The sequence below is a fragment of the Gymnodraco acuticeps genome, unplaced genomic scaffold (genome assembly GCF_902827175.1).
Source record: "Gymnodraco acuticeps unplaced genomic scaffold, fGymAcu1.1, whole genome shotgun sequence".
NCBI lineage: Eukaryota > Metazoa > Chordata > Actinopteri > Perciformes > Bathydraconidae > Gymnodraco > Gymnodraco acuticeps.
In genome coordinates, this window is record NW_022989803.1 from 1,725,148 (window position 1) to 1,744,829 (window position 19,682).

General features: G+C 43.5%; 1 protein-coding gene across 10 annotated transcripts in view; it reads right to left on the minus strand.

The window, feature by feature from the left end:
* lyst (lysosomal trafficking regulator) overlaps positions 1-19,682 on the minus strand; it is a 78,169-nt gene that overhangs the window by 29,858 nt on the left and 28,629 nt on the right. For 8 of the 10 annotated variants that reach the window (XM_034227330.1, XM_034227348.1, XM_034227318.1 and 5 more), the window contains 9 exons: positions 15,683-15,773; positions 12,709-14,809; positions 8,533-9,475; positions 8,260-8,445; positions 6,155-6,308; positions 4,156-4,367; positions 3,965-4,031; positions 3,343-3,452; positions 2,316-2,685 (listed from right to left, as the gene is read on the minus strand). In XM_034227330.1, the coding sequence (XP_034083221.1) occupies positions 2,316-2,685; positions 3,343-3,452; positions 3,965-4,031; positions 4,156-4,367; positions 6,155-6,308; positions 8,260-8,445; positions 8,533-9,475; positions 12,709-14,809; positions 15,683-15,773 (4,234 nt within the window). The remainder of the gene's footprint in view (positions 1-2,315; positions 2,686-3,342; positions 3,453-3,964; positions 4,032-4,155; positions 4,368-6,154; positions 6,309-8,259; positions 8,446-8,532; positions 9,476-12,708; positions 14,810-15,682; positions 15,774-19,682) is intronic. The other 2 variants (XM_034227357.1, XM_034227340.1) reach the window with 2 other exon arrangements.

Consider the following 19,682-nt stretch of genomic DNA (forward strand, 5'->3'; position numbering starts at 1 on the left):
AAACAACATGTATAGCCTTGATGTCCTGAAATAGCTGAATAATGTAATAGTTGAATGGGTTATGCAGCTGAAAATAGGCTGAAGGAGTTAAATATCAGATGTAAGTAGTAGTGAATGAATTTGTATTAAGATGAGAAAAGAAAGTAAAAAGGCTTGGGAAACTTTTGAACTAACTTGATGGTGAATGATCTGTCGCCATGGCAACGGCATTTGATGACATCCCATAATACTCTTAGATGTGTTGATGGCTGCATTGTTACCAAACCTGTGAAGTTTTGGGCCATTTCGAGTATTTTCACTGAAGTTATGAGAAAACCGTGTTTCATGGTGAGCATTGTGTTGCCATGGCAACGGCATTTGAAGAAATCTCAAAACTGTCACGTAGATGTCTTCACGGCTGGACTGTTAGCACACATGTGAAGTTTGAGCACTCTTTGAACATTTGCATAGGAGTTATAGTGAAATCATATTTTATGGCGAGGGATGCGTTTCCATGGAAACGGCATATGGTGAGATCTCAGATTTGGCGTAGAGCTGTGGAGGCATGGACCGGTGATATACAAGTGAAGATTGGGGACGATTGGACAGTGTCGATTGGATTTACAGCCTCATCGTGTTTCATGGCGAGTGGTCTGTCGCCATGGCGACGACATTTGATGACACCCCATACTACGCTTAGATGCATTGATGGCTGCATCGTTATCAAACCTGTGAAGTTCTGGGATGTTTGGAGTATTTTCACTGAAACTATGAGAAAACCGTGTTTCAAGGCGAGCATTGTGTTGCCATGGCAACGGCATTTGGAGAAATCTCCAGACTGTCCCGAAGATGTCTTCACAGCTGGACTGTTGAAGTCTGCTGCATGTCAGTTGGAGTGATGACATCATCGTGTTCCATTACACAGGTGTTTATAGTTGAACTAACGAGGTGTGTGGAGATCACAGGTTTCCATTGTTCTGAATGAGAGATGAACCTCTTACATGTGAACGTTTTGTGGAAGAACCATAACAGATATCTGTGAAATTTCAAAACGTGAAGCATGTCAAGGAAGTTGAGTATCTGAAGTGTAATTTTTGTGTAGTTTTGGGTTAATAATGTGGCCTTTTTGGCAGTTTAACAAAAGGTGTGCGGCTGCTACCATGAGGAAATATCTGCCTGAAATTACAATGGGCTTCAATGGAGGAATGTTGAACGTTTTTGTCACTTAATGCCCTCAAGAGGCATTTTCTTTAATATTTTTTTCTTATTTTTTATTTATTTTCCAACCTAGGAGAGGTTTTCCTACATTTTCCATGAAAAAATATGTCTGAGGAGTGTAGGGTTTGGGAAGTATGGCAAGTTTAAAACATTTTTGGGGGAGAATTTTGAGCTGTCCTGCACTCTGTTTTGAGATCAAAGCACTCTAGAGTTAATGAGCTGCTCCATCCACTCTAATGTAAACATCTTAAAAAGGCCTCTCTACCAAGCTCCAAACTAAATTCAATATCTCAAAAAGTTGAAAAGATATCAAAATTATTTTATACAAGTTTTATAGCTGAAGGTATTGTGATCATTTGAAAGTTGGAATGAAGTGTCTGGCTGAAATGATGTGGAAGGAGATGCATTTGGCGCAAAGTGTAGGAAAAGTGGATTTGAAGGCATCTCCCATTGACTTCAATGTTACAAAAATAGTTTAAAAAGCTGAATATTTCAAAAGGTATGAAATATTTTGAAAAAGTGGAAAGTTTCTTATCAATTGCTGAAAAGGCTGAATAGTTTAATATTTGAATGGTTTCTGTAGCCGAAAGTAAGCTGAAGTTATGGAGAGCTAAAGTATTGGCTGATTTGAAGGCTCTTCCCATTGACTTCAATGTAAAAAAAAGAGTTTAAAAAGCTGAATATTTCAAAAAGTATAAAATATTTTGAAAAAGTTGAAGGTTTCCCATCGATTCATGAACAGGCTGAATAGTTTAATATTTGAATGGTTTCTGTAGCTGAAAATAAGCTGAAGTTATGGAGAGCCAAAGTATTGGCTGAAATAATAAGGGGAAGAATAAAGTTTTGAAGTACTATAGTGGAATGCTGTAAACAGCATTCGCACTAATAATCATCAACGTAGTTTGATAATTTACATTTATCATCACTTCCACCACTGGAGTATTTTCTTCTGGTGACTCCCTTTTCACTTTTGTTGATGCAGTTTTTTGTTTTTAAGTCTCCCTCTCCAATAACAGAATCAAATGCAACATTTTTGAATGTTGAGTTAATACACACATGCTTTAAAAACAGTTAATATTTATGGACTTCAGGCATTGATTTGAGGATCTGTGTCTCACCCTTGTCTTTGTCACCATCTTTCTCTTCCTGCTCTGCCACTCTGAGCCACATCGAGGCACTGAAGCCGCTCGCCATGTGGGGCCAGCAGTTCTGCCCGACCAGGGGCAGGTGGAGAGGGGCAACGTGCCAGGGAGAGGAACGGAGGTGGTTCGGCCCGTACTCGATGTCCCCCTCTCTGCGCCCAGGAGACAGTTTACCCTTCCAGAGCAAACCAACACTTTTCCCTCCGGCAGCCCCGTTCTGTCTGGAGCCGGCCGACAGCCCTCCTGGGGTCGAGGCCGCAAGGATGATTGGAAAAGACAGGAAGTGAAGAGGCTCTATGTTCACGTTGGCTTCGACGATTTGTAGGATGCCTTTCAGTAAAATCTCCTGCAGGTACGCAAAGTAAATGGGGAGTGAGATTTCAGGCTAATGCTGCATGTTTCTTTTTCAATCTTACTATATTTATCCTTTTTTGATTAAGTGTTTTTACATTAACACATTACTGAGCAATTACATTGTGTGAACAGTGTGATCCTTGTAAAACAGGTGAGCATTAAACCTGTGGTTATCCTGAGAGTCTTGATAGAATTTAGCAAAACCAGTAAAAATAGCAATAAAATAAAAAGGCAGTACAAAAAGAGAAACAGAGTGAAACTTTTAAAGAACTACTATCTCACAAAAACAAAGGTCACAAGTCATTATGTTCACATGGTTAAAAATACATCCTCTCTTTTTCAGGTTATTAATGATGTCTTCTGCTGTTTTCCAATTAAAAACAGAAGTTGTAGCATCACGTCTGCTCCGCACAAATTGGTGCTAATTGTATGTATAATGAAAGCGTGCTCAAAGAAGCATTATGTGTTGATGAGTTTTAAAGAACCAAGAAGTGAGGAGAGAGTGTCAGGAAGTGTGTCTCACATATAAGTGTGTGTTCCTGTTGAAAAATTAAACGTGCAGACAGTGTGAGCATAAGCTATCAGGGTCAACACTCTGAACGTAAGCTAACAGAGAACTGTTGAGTGACTGAAAGGGTTTGCTATTTACAGTAGGTGGAGTCTTCTCCAGGAAGAGGCGAATCAACAGAGCCAGTTCCTCCGCTGTGATTCGCTGGCTCACCATGGCAACCAGCAGCTCCACTAGAACAGTCTGGCAATCTGAATGTAGACCAATGAAGAGCAGATTACATAAACCGTTTTTATTTCACTCGTGCATGCACCAGGATACTGCAGATAGAAACACAAAACAGCATCGCTACCTGCTTAGCTCTCAGCCAAAAATATTATTTGTAGAGAAAAACACATGTGGCAATGCCATAAAACATAAACATACATTTGATATATAAAATCACTCCAATGGTTTAAGATTTTTTCCCAAAATATTACTAACATACTGCACTTTGAGTGTGAAAACCGATTGTACCCAATTACATTCCTTGATTTTCCTTTTCCCTAATATCCTACAGTTTTAGATAGAGCAGCAACAATACATCAACTTATGGATTGGGCTATCTTTTTTTTTTTTTAATAAGCGGCAACTATTTTGATAATCAATTAAAAAAGCTGACCAGTCTCTTAATTATCGGGATTTTCTGCAATCATCCGTTTAATATCATGATAACAGCCTTCGTGTCAGGAAAGTCTACATTAAGCCAGCAGAATGAACAAACCTGTAAAGGAGGGGTCTGTTTGGCTGAGTATGTTGTGAAAGCCAGACAGGATGGTCTTGACTCCTCCCTGTCAAGTTCAGAACAAGAAGTCAGTCATACTGCTCAGAGCACACATAAGAAGAACAGTAAAACAAACAGAGACAGCTGAGGCAGGTGGAGAAGAACAAAGTAAAATAAGTGCTCAGTCTGACCTGGTCGTAGAGCAGGGCAGCATTGCGGTGGTTTGCGTGTACTGCACTCAGCAGGCTGTGAAACACGTGACTCAGGACCTCCAGGTCTGGGGAGCCGGTGGCGAGGAGCTTCAGCTCCATCGTGCAGATCTCCGGGAACAGCAGGATGCCACGCCTGGGACCGTCCACCACCGCCACAAACTCCCGCAGCACAGCAGACTCCACCTTTAATCCTTAAAGAACCACCACACACAGATGTAAAATATCAGAGACACACCCAGACACTCTTACACAGACATGGAGAGATGTGTTACGCCTGCCAGCACAGAAATGTACAATGCTCGCGTGGCTGTGAAGCTTAAACATCTTCACAACCCACAGGCATTCCCTGCTTCATCTCCTCCATGCTGCCATCTCATGAAAATGAATTAGCCTCAGTGCTGTGCTCAGCCTCAGAGCAGCATGGGAGTCCCCTCATGCTTTACAGAGGAGCAGCTCAGCAGGCTCTCACACAGCTTCTAGGACCTCCTTTTATTAATCAAGCCTGCTCTCTCTCCCTGTGCACAGCAACACACTTTGCCTTCATTTAACACCAACACACATCCACAAACATGCTGCTGGCCGTGAATATCAACTAATAGGCGACTGCCATCCTTTGATATTATTTTGTGAAAAATGTATCAATTGCAACATTGCAGTCCATGTCATTCGTCTCCACACTCAGTCCACTCTCTACCCATATGTTGTATAACTAAATATGGCAAAAAGAGACTTAAAAAAACATAAAGGTAGTGTGTGAAGTCATGAATGGCCTTTGAGGGGAAAAAATACAGTTTAGGTACAAAAATAATATATATTTATATATATATTAATATACCTACAGCCTGGGGAATCACGATATAGTATTAGTGGAAAATGCCACATTTGACTGTGAGAGGTTAAGACATCTGTCAATCAAGCAATTGGCCCCTGAAATACAGCACTACTAAACCACACTCTGACAACTTGTAATAGTTAGCTAATACAATTCTATGTTTCTAAAAACACATGTCTTTTTTATAGATAATTGTATCTAGTACAGGAGTATACTAGGAGAAATGAACTGGTAGTGCTTACTTCTGATGTATTTCCAATTGAACCAGGATGTTCAATGTTAAGGACAAAGCATTTCAGCCTGGGATAGGGTTAATGCATTTGTCTTGCATGAGGTCAGCGTTTAAGCTTCACTGTTTTCCAGGACGAAAGGTTTTCCACGAAAAAGTAAAGGCTCCATTTGAAGGTGGCTTTAAGTCACAAGATCCAGCTCATGTGGCTACAGAGTGTAGCAGCCTGCAGTTGTAAAACGTAAAACAATGATTGTATTCTGAGGGGATGAAAAAGTAAAAAGGGTGTAATCAGGCCACGTTCTTAACCAGTGAGACCAGAGTGGAGGGAACTAACACAAGAGGGTACAAATAATTGCCTGTTTTTGCAATGTCATATGTACGCAACAAGGACTAGCCACTATTTATTGCCAAATATCCTCTACAGCAAACCAAAAGAGGATGTGGTTTTATCACACTGCATTTTTGCCTCAAAACCATGATGTTAAACATTAAATAATCCACCAGCGAATGCAAGGAAATGCAATAATGCAAAATTAACTCAACAAATGCTTTAAATGATCTCTTCAGTAGTGGGAATAAAATCCCAAGGTTAAAAAGGTCCCAAGATCGAGACCAACACATGACCTCTAAATCAATCAAGATTAGACTTCTGACATTTATCACGAGAAAGAAAAACGTCACAAAAGACGGAGTACATGCAGTAAAAGTGATTTACTGAGTCTCAAAGTAACCCAAGAGAATTAAAACGAGTGAAAAATCTGCAGTGAAAGGCTTAAAAGTAAAGCAAACAGTCCACGTGAGCGTTACATTAGCCTAAGATACTATTGTTAGGAGCAATCAGGTGTGTCCAATAGCTGTGGATTCTCGAGGAGGAGTAAATGGGAGTGTGTGTGTGTGTGTGTGTGTGGACCTACCCTCTTCCTGCTTGGCCATGTCCTCGGGGTTGCTTTCACTGTCAGCGTCGTAGCCCTCCTCCTCCCCCGAGGGCTTGACGCCGCAGCTCTGCACCTCGTCCACCTCCTCGGAGAGATCGCCTGCTGGGGCCCCTCCCTCCGCCAACACCTGGAGCTTCCAACAGAAGGAGAGTGACAGAGGAAGGGAGAGACCCAGAGAGAGAAAGAGAGCAGGAAAAAGAGGAATGACTTTCAGGACTAAACACAACAAGATCCTTGTCTGGTCAGATGTCAAGCCGTTAGTCAGATAACATTTATTTTGCAAGAGCTTACCCAATGCTGCTTAAAAGAAAAGTCCTGTTATGCTCAAATATAACAAGTCCTACCACTAATGCAGCGGATAAATTGTCAACAAAATGTTTTCAAGTGATGAGGGGGAAAAAAAGTACAAGATTTTGGTCATAAGACGCATATCAGCTGACTCGCAGGGCACTCACACGGCGCAGTTCCACCAAGGTGAGCAGTCAGTCATCATATGTGCTCGGAGGCAAACACAAATACACACTCAAGTAAACAATCGGGCTATAAACCGTTTACCACATCAAAGACGAGGCTTACTGTAATACACACCTCTTTTCCTCTCAGTATTATACTACGCAGTTTTGAAATTCAATTGTGGGTGACTATTTCCAAGAAGAATCCTCGACAGGAGAAACTTTGTGGTGGAAGACTAATCTTGGAGCTTCATACATCACGGTTAAGTGAACATCACACTCTGCTGGGCTCACTGAGAAGGAATGAAGCTCTTGAGAAATAGGTAAATCTATTATATAAAAAGCTAAATCCTTCCATGTTGGAACAGGCTTAGTCAGACTTGTGAAAAACACATCCAAGGCTGTGAGAGAGGAGGCACCCACCACTAGGCGGGCAGTAATTTCAGTGAGGACAGACACAAGAAAAGTAATTTTTTGTTGTTGTATTGTTCTCACTTCCTGGAAAAAATAAAAAGCACTGTGTCCTTACCATATAAGGTCATTAAAGTTGTTCATTAATGTAGCCATCATGAAAAGTGATGCTTTAAAAGGAGGCGGGAGCTGTTTTTAGCTACATTTGTGAATATCTCAACTGATTATGTTATCTTGATTTTTTTCCCAGTGTTTATTTTGTATCTATTAATATAAATAAATATAAATGAAATGCACTTCCATGTCTGTTAAGTGTATTTTTGCCTATATTTAAAAGAAAAAAACGGAAATAGGATTTAGATTTTTACCATCAGTGACCAGTTACAAAATGAGACTATGCTTGCTCGTGTTTGCATCCACTGCTTAGTCTAAACAAGGGCTATCATTATGTACGTCTGCTTGTTTTGTTGCACATGGGGCAGATAACGGCTGCTTAGCAACATAGACGACATACCCAGCCGTCCTGATGCTTGACGACACACGGCTGGAAATGAGTTTTCCTTTCATTGTACGCCTTCGCTCCTAAATAAACACGACTGCCCTTTATCTTTGACTAGCGTCCAGCCAAAGACGTACTGTAATATGTGATGACTGGAAACAGTCTGCTACTTCATGCTACTGGGGGAAAAAAGCAATCAAAAACAACTGGACAAACAACTTTTAATGAACTTAATCGAGCAAAGATTTGTTGTCCTCTTGTTAGCAGCTCATTTAGACGATATGTTCAAGATGCAGATTGCTTCTGGTCACATATCCTTGTTTAAAATGATATCATCTATCTTGACTTGCTGTTCCTGTCTGACGCCTTCACAAGCTTTTGCCAATTTGTTGAAACTAATAAACGCAAATTTGTTTAAGAAAAAGGGCAAGACCTGATAATAACAGAACTGACAGGAGAGACAACAGGCAATAAACCATGAGGCCACCCGGGTGCCCTTGGTTAAACCAGCAACATTCATTAAGTGAATAACAGCAGTGCACTTTGAATAGATGGAGATAGTATAAGAAGAGCATTTTTGCAGATGTACATAAAGACTCAAACAAAAGAATGTGTAATTACTACAAAATGCTAATATTATATTCTATCCAGCAGAAAAGATAAAGATGACTATAGAGTAAACATTTTCCAGGAAAAAAAAAAGGTGCTGTAACTTCACTCACAGTTTCTCCCAGGGCAGGACTCACCCTGTCTGTCTTCTCCTCAGGGGGATCAGGACAGGATGACACCTCTGCCAGGGCCACTCTCAGGAGGGAGTCAAACAGCGGGACAGCGAGGTCAGAGTTAACCACCCCTGAGCGGGAGAGCTGCTCTCTCACCTCAATCAGGGTTTCTTCCACCGACTGGAGCTACAGAGGAGAGAGATTATAGTTTCAGAGGCCAGGGGGAAATACTTTGGAGGGATTAGCTGAGAAGTATGATATTAAACTTCATACCTGATGAGAAAGCTCTGGTTCTATCCTCTGCAGGGCCGAGTTGGCACTATGCAGACAAATAGCCAGCAAGGCCTCAAGGAGACGAATGCTTTGTAGTTGCCACTCCTCCTCCAGCCTCTTTGCTGGATCTTTGGTCTTTCCCTCAGATGGAGCAGAGCAGAGGGCGTCGGCTGCACCGTGAGCAGTCTCCTCCGGGCCCAGTGAGGTAGCTGCGGACTCAGGGCTGCCTTTGCTCTTACCATCCCTCTTCTTCTTTGCCTTCCCGTCCTTGGTCTTACAGGAAAGTTTCTGAATAACCAAGGCCATGAGGCGCAAGCACACATCCAGTCCTCCTAGCCTGAAGAACTGCCTCTGGAACAAGGGGTTGGCCATGTAGATCCACCGACACACTGACCAAACATCCGCAGCACATCGCACCTGCTCCTTGGAGGGCAGAGCCACGCTGTCAGGGGAAAGGTAGGGCAGTCGCCCCCCCAGAGGTTCACTGGCAGTGCTGTCGTAACCAGAAGTGTCCTCAGAGTCGTTGGCTGAGTCGCGGTCAGAATCGGCCTCCTTGCTGACACAGAGGAAGGCCACGCACAAGAAGAGGTTGATAACATGGAGGTGGGTCTCGGCCCGGCTGCCCCCCGGCCCACATCCCTGCCCGCTCCGGCTCTTATGGCGCGGATACACCTCCTTCAGACCTTCGTAGAACTTGCTGAGGCTCTGCGGGCCCTCCCCAGCCCCTCGGGACCCCAGCTCCTCAGCCAAGCCCAGGACGGCCTCCCGTTCTTCAGCATCGGCGCTCTCCAGCTCCTGAAGGACCCCGTCAGCCTGCTGGTGTCCAACGCCTATTATCAGAGTCTCAAACACCTTCAAGGCCAAAGAGCGCGTCTGGTCGAGGTGGACGAGCTCCGTCACCTGATTGAGCCCGTTACAACTGAGGAACAGATCTCTGATCACCCTGCAAAGAAAAATTATAGAAACTTAGCAAAGTCAAACTGAAAATGTACAGATGAAGCACATTCAATATAAAAATGGGAAGTTAGAAAGACTAAAAATTCATTTCTAGCACTTTAATACATTACGCCATTCATTCAAATGGAAATTACCCCATGAAGAGTTTAACCTAAGCATGCCTCTTTCATTGGTAAAGGAAATGATTAACATAGTGACAGAGAGGGTGGATGTGTGCAACACTCATTGAAACTCTCCCAAATCTCCATACAATTAAAATAAATGGCATCACTCAGTCTAATCTAACACACTCTGCAACTTGTCAATCAGAGGCACAGCCACTGGCACCAAACACTCCTTCCTTCACTGATTTCATTTCCTCCCATTGGACTGAAGATATCATTTCCCTCAGGGCACAACAACTCCTTTAAATATATTAGTTGAACCCCATTAACATGATAAATAAACTGTGAAGGACACTTCACACTGACATTACTTATGAACACAAATGCTGTATTAGTATAGATGTAATTCTCTACAGTATATTGCATTTGCTCCCTTATCTAATTTATTTGTTTTACTGTGTGTTTATTTTACTGAGCAACAAAGACAAATCCCATCACATTGTGCCAAAGTTATCTTATTGTGAATAATATGTTTAGTTAGCAAAACAAAGCTAACATTACCCTTTTAAAATGGGTTTACTACTAGAGCTCACGCAAATTCAAGCAGCCATAAATAATAAATGGTGCTATTACAATGCAGGGTAAATGACCTTAAATTAATAATATGTCACCTCTGAGTGAAGGTTATAAGGTTATTGAAAGAACAACACTCAAAAGATGACATCAAACACAGTCTGAATATAAAAACCCTTAAATCCCAGCAGGGGATTGTTTACCCGATATGTTGAGGTACGGAAACAGATGTTCACTCAGTGCGTGAAATGGATACATCTAATAAATAATAAACTTGCTGATTATTTTTTCTCCAATTTAAACGCCGTCTCCAGCCTTCCTCTAAATGAATGTAGAGTTGATTAATTCCACTTTTCTCAGAACATTTCCTCTGTTCATTAGCAGTGTGCAAGTCCATCAGGATGACTTTCCACTAGCCTGAATATGTAATGCCCCCATCTGAGAAATATGGTGCTCTGGTAGCTGGAGCGGTGCAGCTTTGAGAAGATTATCAATCTTTCAGGTTATCTAGCAAGAAAAAGGGTCCTGTTGGCATGCTATTAAATCAATGTGTACACTGTGGCTTCTGTTGTATTGGTCATTTAGGTGAAGGATAAGATAACCCAAACATGAAGAATCATGTCATTATTCTTATCAGAATATCATTTAACTTATAATTCAAACACGTAATACTTTACCAGTCATTGTCTGATCCTGGCAGATAGAATCCTTGTTTGTGTAAATGTTTGAATGCCCTGGCAAGGAGTTATTCCATAAGACCAGTGTGGAGATTGTACATTTGTCCAGGATAATGTCAAATATAAGGTATAAGGCTCAGGTATGGGACCAATCTGGTTAAATAAAGGTTTGAAATGAAATGAAATGAGAGGTAGTTTGGCTAGAAATGTATTTGATTGTGCTGAATATGCATGGAGTCAATGTACCAGTTTTAGAAAAAGCTTAAATGAGAAACATGTACTTCGCCCAGCAGATGGAGCCGCATAGTCTAACCAAGTGAGATTGACACATACAGAAGCAGAAGTACATTAATCATCCTTCTACAAGTCATTGTTTTCTTTATCTAGGTTATAATTGGATTGACAGTGTTGGAGGGGAAACATAGGTTTATTTTAAATATTCATTCACGTGACCAGTTTTAAGTTATATCTCAACAACCACTGGTTTGTTAACCTTGTGTGCTATGACCTGAAAAACATTACGTTTTAAAATTGTGATGAAATATACTACATCTAAAGGTGTTTCATATCTGTACGAATTAATGGCAGTTATTAATTAAGTAATTAAAAGCTGCATGAAGAGGAATCTTAAGGCGGTTTTGAACAAAACATAAGGTTAAACACATTGTTTTAATTTAAGAAACAACACTGTTTGATATTGGCTCTCGCCTTACTCAGTTGTTTTGGTACCATACAAAAGTATTTTTTAACATGAACAAATTAAATGTAAAAAAATAAGGTATTCAAATGTACATCCCTGGAACAAACAAATATATTAATGAGCTATCTCGATTAAATTTCAAGAACCCATTTAGCAGCAGTGTTTGAAGATGAATGCGTTGAAGGTACATGAAGGGGGAAATATACAAATGATGCACAGTTTAAGTACCACTCATAGTCTCCAGAAGTGAGATGTATCTGAATATGTATAATGATGCCTTTTACATAAGCATAAGGACAATTATTTCTAAAGTGTCTTGTGAAAGGCTCAGAGGACACACATCACAGCTGTATACAGTAGACTCTGAGTGCCATTCAATCCTGCAGAGAGCAGAACAACATCCTGAATTGTAATATGGAAACTTATCTGCCCTGCTGACAGACTGCCTCGAAGCATTCATCCATCCCTTTTCTATACACACTGATCCTGTTTAAGGCTGCATGAGGATTCCAGCATGCATTGTGCAGCAGCTAGTGTAAAGCCTAGACAGGTCCCCGTGGTTAACACACCCAGACAGACCTGAATGTCTCTGGTTTGCTTCTGAGAACTCAATCATCAACTGATAAAATCCATACCATACGTTAAACCTATTTAAAACCGTAATATAATAATTCATTGTGGCAGCATTTTGTTAAATGTGTCTGGACAAATACCGCAAGCCCCTACTGTAGCCAGACTACCGTACTCATTACAGTGTTACATAAACAGTTAATTATCTTCCATCTGTCACTCTGTCCACAAAGCGGTACTACATTATGGATAAGCATCAAATGGCAGTGACCTGGAGAGACAGATCTGATGTCAAAAAATGCCCAAGAGGATAAGGTGTCTACTTTGAGCTGGCTGATTATATTTGCTTCAAGTGACAGTATAAAAAGAAGCAGAGTCCATTTCTCGAGTGAAAACCTGTTTTTGATGCTTCTGAACATTTACTTAAACCAAGAACAGCCTGCAGCTTCACGTCTTCCTGCCTAACATTTTTTTTTAATGAATGAATCAGTTTAGCAGAAATACCTAAATCTGTACAATAGTGCAGGGAAATCTCAGATGAGCAACTAAAACAACCACTGCAATACCACAGATGGTCAAAAAAAGGATGACTCACCTTGACTTGAGAAGGGCAGGTAAGGTTTGCAGGTAGATGAGTAGTACCTCCACAGGCAGGCACTGCGTGTGATAGGTGCAGACCTGAGAGCAGGCAGTGGAGACCCCCAGCTGCTGGGCGTGGTGGGCCAGCTCGACTCCTCTCTGCAGCACAGGGTTGAAGATGTGTGTGTAGAGCTGCCACTGCACTATAGCGTTGCCCCGCAGGGTCAGGTGGCAAACATGGCCAGCTATCTGCTGACTCAGCTGCCAGTCCTCACCAAACACCAGCTCTTGATAGGCCTGCAGAGCATCCCACTTCCACAGCATGTCCTCCGCCCCTCCTCCACTCGGCAGAATCCCCTTGGAGCGGTAGCACAGGCTGGTCGAAACGGCCGAAGGTTCCCCGTGCTGCAGAGTCTCCTCCAGGCCCGGCAGCTGGCTGCTGTCCAGCGTGCAGATGTTACAGGAGGCCAGCTTGGCTCTCTCTGAGGGTTGCCCCCCACCAAGCTGGTCTAGGATCAGTCGGCCCAGGATGCTGAGAACATGAGACTGGTAACTGCGCAGACCTGGAGCTTTAAAGGCATGCAGCATGGGTCCTACCACTGAGCAAGGGTCCATACAACAGCAGATTCCAACGGCCTGCACCCCGGCCAGCACCTGCAGCACAGCTGGCCCACTGGGGGACAGTCGTTGCAGCAGCCGCAGGCATTGGTGAGAACAGGCAGCAAGGCAGCAACAACGCTCAGGATAGCGCACCGCATCACCACCTTCTTTGCCTTCTCCGTCCTCTTCGAAGGGATTTCTCCTAGCGGCCTGCTTGAAAGCAGAGACGGGCAAACCTGACAGGTCTCTGTGGTGATGCAGGAAGTGGGAGTATTCACAACGACGGTGGCGGCGTCTGGCGCACACAGACTGATGCAACTGTTCTGACTTTGCCTTTTTGACAGCACTGATGATCTTGAAGACGCCTGCAATGAGACCTCGTAGCCTCTCTGAAACCTCACCTCCTATTTCAGAATCCCTCGCCCACCCTAGTCCTTCCAGCCGCAGCACTGTGGCCTCAAACAGCTCCAGACCGCGGTGCTGGACAAACTCATGGATGAGCTCCAGGGCCTGGCTGAAGAAAAATGGGTTAGGTGTGGAAGCCTGCAGGCAACCAAGCAACACTTGTAGTACTCCCTCCAAAAGCTCTGGCAGCAGTAGCGCCCTGTGGCGATAGCGGGAGAACGAAAAGTCTTCCTGGACCTCCTGCAGGGTCTTCTTAGGGCGAGGAGCAAAAGGGTCATTCTGTCTGTCCAAGCAGCTCCGGATTTTGAGGGTGGCTCTCAGCAGATCTGTCAGGCTGCGCCTCAGGCTGTCAGGAAGGGTTTCACTCTGACTCACATCCACCGACATCAGGTGCAGGATGGTGCGTAGAAGCATCCTCTGGACCAGTGCGATGGGCTCTTCTGTCCATCCTCCAGCGAGTTCCTCAGCCCCCGTCCCACTTCCACCCCCTCCCCCTGGACCACAGCAATCTCCAAACTCAGTCAGGATCTCAGTGAGAGTAGGTACGACGCTGACTGCCAGGCCAGGGTTGTGGTTGATGCTCATGTCAAACTTACAGACCTTCTCCAGCAGGGAAAGCAACACATGGCAGAGGTCGAAGGGCGAGTTTTCCATGCGGTTGAAAATGGATATTGCGGCCGGGTCGGTCAGGGTTTCAGTGTCCGCCATCTGGGACCCCGGGGCTCGGGGGTGTGGGTATGGTGCGCTCATGGTTTCTGTGGTGGTGGTGGGGGTGGATGTCAACTGTGAGGACTCTGAACGATGATGCTGACAGCTTACTCGGATGGTGGAGCCATGTGACCTTCGGCTCCTCGCACCACCGGGTCCCGGGACAGCTTTGTCTTCAGGGTTGGCTTCCGAATCTGAGGTAGATACCTGGGTCTTCCGAGCATCTTTTACAGAGTATCTCTGCGCTGTCCTGCGTGACCTCCGTGACTTCCAGGTGCCACTGCCAACACGGGACCTCTTTCCAGTGGTCTGTTCATCTGTCGCAGCCTTCTGTCCTGCTCTGAGAGGGGCGGCCTTCACCTCCCGGCTGAGGAATACCTCCAGTAAGGACGGCAGGGTGAAATCTGTGAACACAAAGATATCTGCATAAAGACCAACAAACCAAGGATACTTACATGTATAATAAGACAAGGTTTTGGCATCAAAGGCGTTGTGGTTTATGTTAGTGGTCCCACTTGTATTGAACAATCAGGATTTAGCAGACTTTAGTAAATGCAGGTGAACAGTCCCTGTGGAAAGCAAAGGAGGCAGTACACATTGTTACATTTTCTAAAATCTGCATAAAAATTAAAGTTTTTATATGGGTTCGCTCAGCTGGATGTCAGGAGACATTTGTTGTTTTCTTAAAAACACATTTGGTGAGTAAGAATTAATTAGAGTAAAAAATGTCTAGGGTCCATGTTAGGTAGGATCAGCAGTCCTGTACTAAATACCGGCATCCTCCTGAGGTCACACAGGCCTCTGCAACCACTCGTCTTCCCCTTTTGTGTGGCTGTTTGTAACACTCAGATTCCAAATAATGAAAACATTTACAAATAACAACAGATTTATGAATCTCCAAATTAGCACTGTCACCGTTTGCAGTGTTAAATAGACTACAAATACAGGATAAAAACATGACAGACGCAATACACACGCATTCCTCTGCCTTTACATGAAACCACCAAAGATAGTACTAAACCATGGTAACAAACTAGGCAATTGATGGAAGATAAAGCAAATATATAAATAAACAAAGCCGGATAACAATGTTGGCCCATGAAAAGCAGTCAGTTTGTGTGTAGAAATGATAATGTTGTACAGTAAATCAAAGAGAACTGTATGTAAATTGAAATCATTAGCTATAAACCAAGAAATAGGGGTAGTCACATGGCTGTACAGCCGGCCAGTGTGATGTATGTAGCGTTAACATAATGAAGTAATTTGTAGATACTGACCTGGGGCTTTTTCCTCCTGCACGGGGATCTTCCAGACCAGTGGTAGCAGAGACAGCAGCAAAGTGAGCAGCTCCTCCCGGCAGGTCAATTCCTGAGCAACCAACACACACTGAGGTTACACACCACATCTCCCTGCCCCTCTCCCTTTGGTCACACTCTGAAGTCACACCCAGACACTGCCTCCTGCCCATAATCAGTATAGATATCCCTCTGCGTCTCACTACCTTCAGGTACTTACTAGGATAAGCTCTGTATACGTTTCCAAAAATGATGTTCATATCAAGAGTTAGTAAGTTATTTTTCAGTATATACTTAGCTAGTTAGTTAGTAAGTCTTAAGCTAAATGTGTCAGGGAACAATGTAGCATCTACATGACAGCCTTACTTTCAAGACCTCCGGGATCTGATGTCTATCCACGGCATACCTCACAGCAGAGAGAGAACCGACTCCTTCATGTGCTAATTAAAGAAAATCAATCGACTCCTTCATGTGTGTATTACAAATATTCCGCTTGCTGGTTTTACAAGGTTATCAAAACCTACAGTATTATCTTTTCCATGTATAATAAACCCAGATTTTCATTTACATGTTGTGCAGTTTTTGGAAAATATTGGCTTTGTCACTTTTGTGTTGTTTATGCAAAGTGAATAGGTGCCAAAGATGACTGATATTGACTTATATCATAGGTAGACTCTGGCTATTTCATCATCATGATATACAATTATAGACTTTTTTATAATATAACTATATCCTTTTCTTTTGTGGTCTATTGTTTTTACTATATGGCTGTTTTTATTTTTATTTTTGTAATTGTTACGTTTTTTTTTTTTTTTTTTGTGCTCGTACCTTTTATGTGATTTTATACTTATTTTACGTTTTGTGAGCTGAGCTGTGTGATTTTATATTTGATGTATCTCTCTGTACAGCACTTTGGTCTGGAGGTTTTAAGTGCTTTATAAATAAAGTTGGATTGGATTGGATCCTGAACAAAAACTTTGATTGTCAAACACTGCCGTAAACACTGTTTCACTTCGGCTACTAAGGAGCTCTAAAAGTATTTCGTAAGATAAAAAAAAACACAGTTAATCCGGGTCGCTTACATTTATTTCTAAATACTGAGCGGGGAGATTTGACTGTGTAAATATAAGCTTGTCAGTGCTCCCTGGTGGATAAACTACTGTGAGGGATATACAATTAACCATTGTTGTTCTCTACCGTCCACCAGGCGCCTTGGGGGACTTCTTGGAGGAATTAGATAATCTCCTCTCACACATCCCTGAAACTGGTCCTCCCGCTGTACTTCTCGGAGACTTCAACCTCCAGACGGGGAAGATAGCTGAACTAACATCTCTTTTAACCGCCTTTGCTTTCTCACAGTGTGCATCTGGACCGGGTGATGACAATACCTATTGACGCAGCAACCACTGTAAGTTATATTCTTGTTTAATTAGACTTCTCTGTTTCATTTATTCTACTCTGTATAATTGTTCTGCAGTTATTGTAGCTAAAACGGCGCTTTTGAGAGATTTTAAATCTCAGATCTGCTCAAGCGAAACCTGCTACACAGGTCTCAGTAGGGGCACTCAAGCCTGCATTACAATATAGGCAGGGCCAGTCTGCTGTCACCCATCAGCTGCAGAGAGTTAACTAATTAGAGGGGCGTGGCCCCACAGCTGTGAGAACTCAGCAATCAGGTGTCCATTTTAGGTAGCTCTTTCCTGGAGCATCAGCTTAAGCGTCAGACAGCCGAAGACTGACATAGACATTAGAGTCCTGCGGGAGTAAGACTGACAAAGACATTAGAGTCCTGCGGGAGTCACGAGGGAGGCAAAGAGGAGGCAAATCCTACTCTGATTGAGCTGGTGTCTTATTTCTCTTTTCTTTAGTTTTCTAGCCCCTCATGCTATAATCATGCCATAACCACTTTGAAAAAAAGGTTGATGATATTCGCTCTTCTTTTTCTGACTCACCTTTACTCACCGCTGGGTCACTAGACCCTCCTTTCACCCGCACACTAACCTCCTTTTCCCCTCTCTCTCCAAGTGAGGTTCTTACCCTCATTACCTCTGCCCGCCCTACCACCTGTCCTCTGGACCCTATCCCTTCAAACCTCCTTCAGACTATCGCTCCTGATATTCTACCGTTTCTCACCCATTTCATCAACACTTCTTTAACTTCTGGTCACTTTCCAAACAGTCTCAAGGAGGCAAGAGTAAACCCTCTCCTAAAGAAACCCACTCTCAACCCGTCAGATGTTATAAACTACAGGCCTGTCTCTCTACTCCCGTTCCTGTCTAAATCACTTGAACCCGCTGTCTTTAAACAACTCTCCTGTTATCTCCATCAGAACAACCTTCTGGATCCGCACCAGTCTGGTTTCAAGGCAGGTCACTCCACAGAAACTGCTCTCATTGCTGTCACTGAGGAACTGCACACTGCCAAAACTGCATCCCTCTCCTCTGTCATCATCCTGTTGGACCTGTCTGCTGCATTCGACACGGTGAATCATCAGATCCTCCTTCGCGCTCTCCAAAAACTTGGAGTTTCAGGCTCTGCACTTTCCCTCCTCACCTCATACCTGAAAGACCGTACCTAAAGGGTGACTTGGAGAGGGTCTGAGTCCGACCCTTGTCAATTAACTACGGGGGTCCCTCAGGGCTCTGTTCTTGGTCCCCTCCTCTTCTCCCTGTACACAAACTCGCTCGGATCAGTCATTAGCCCGCATGGTTTTTCATACCACTGCTACGCTGACGACACCCAATTAATTCTGTCCTTTCCCCGCTCAGAGACCCAGGTCGTTGCACGCATCTCTGCTTGTCTAGCTGACATCTCTCAGTGGATGTCTGCTCATCACCTCAAGCTCAACCTTGACAAGACTGAGCTGCTCTTCCTTCCGGGAAAAGATTGTCCCACTCTTGACCTAACAATCAACATCGGCACCTCAGTTGTTTCCCCGACTCAGACTGCAAGGAATCTGGGTGTGACCCTAGATAACAACCTGTCCTTCACTGCAAACATCGCTGCTACAACCCGTTGCTGCAGATACACGCTTTACAACATCAGGAAGATACGTCCCCAGCTGACACAGAAAGCGACGCAGGTTCTGGTCCAGGCTCTCGTCATCTCACGCCTAGACTACTGCAACTCCCTCCTGGCTGGTCTACCTGCATGTGCCATCCGACCTCTGCAGCTCACCCAGAATGCAGCGGCTCGTCTGGTCTTCAACCTTCCTAAATGTTCCCACACCACTCCACTCCTCCGCTCCCTTCACTGGCTTCCGGTAACTGCTAGAATCCACTTCAAGACACTGGTACTTGCTTACCATGCTGCGAATGGATCTGGCCCTTCGTACATCCAGGACATGGTTAAACCGTACACCCCAGCGTGTGCACTACGCTCTGCATCAGCCAAACAGCTCGCTGCGAGGGGGACCCAAGTTCCCATCAGCAAAAACACGTGGGTTTGCTATCCTGGCTCCAAGACGGTGGAATGCTCCCCATTGACATCAGGACAGCAGATAGCTTGCACATCTTCCGCCGCAAACTGAAAACTCATCTCTTTCGACTCCACTTCGAGCGATAGATTTATTAACAAAGCACTTATATACTGATAAAGGACTGGCTTATCTAAAGCCAGTTGAGTAGCACTTGAAATGTTTGGCTCTATGAAACCTGATGTACTTATATGATTCTGTTTTCTTCAAGGTTGTGTCTTCCTGGTCGAATGTACTTATTGTAAGTCGCTTTGGATAAAAGCGTCAGCTAAATGCAATGTAATGTAATGTCTCCATCCCCACCAACTCATAAAGCTGGCAATGTCCTTGATCTCATATTCTCAAGGAACTGCTCTACTTCTAACCTCTCTATAAACCCGCTCCACACATCCGATCACTTCTTAAATTTCATTCTCTCTACCCCTTTCCAAACATAACAAACTAATCTCTTCTCATCCTACACCTGTCCGCCGTAACCTTCGTTCTCTCTCCCCCTCTACCTTTGCC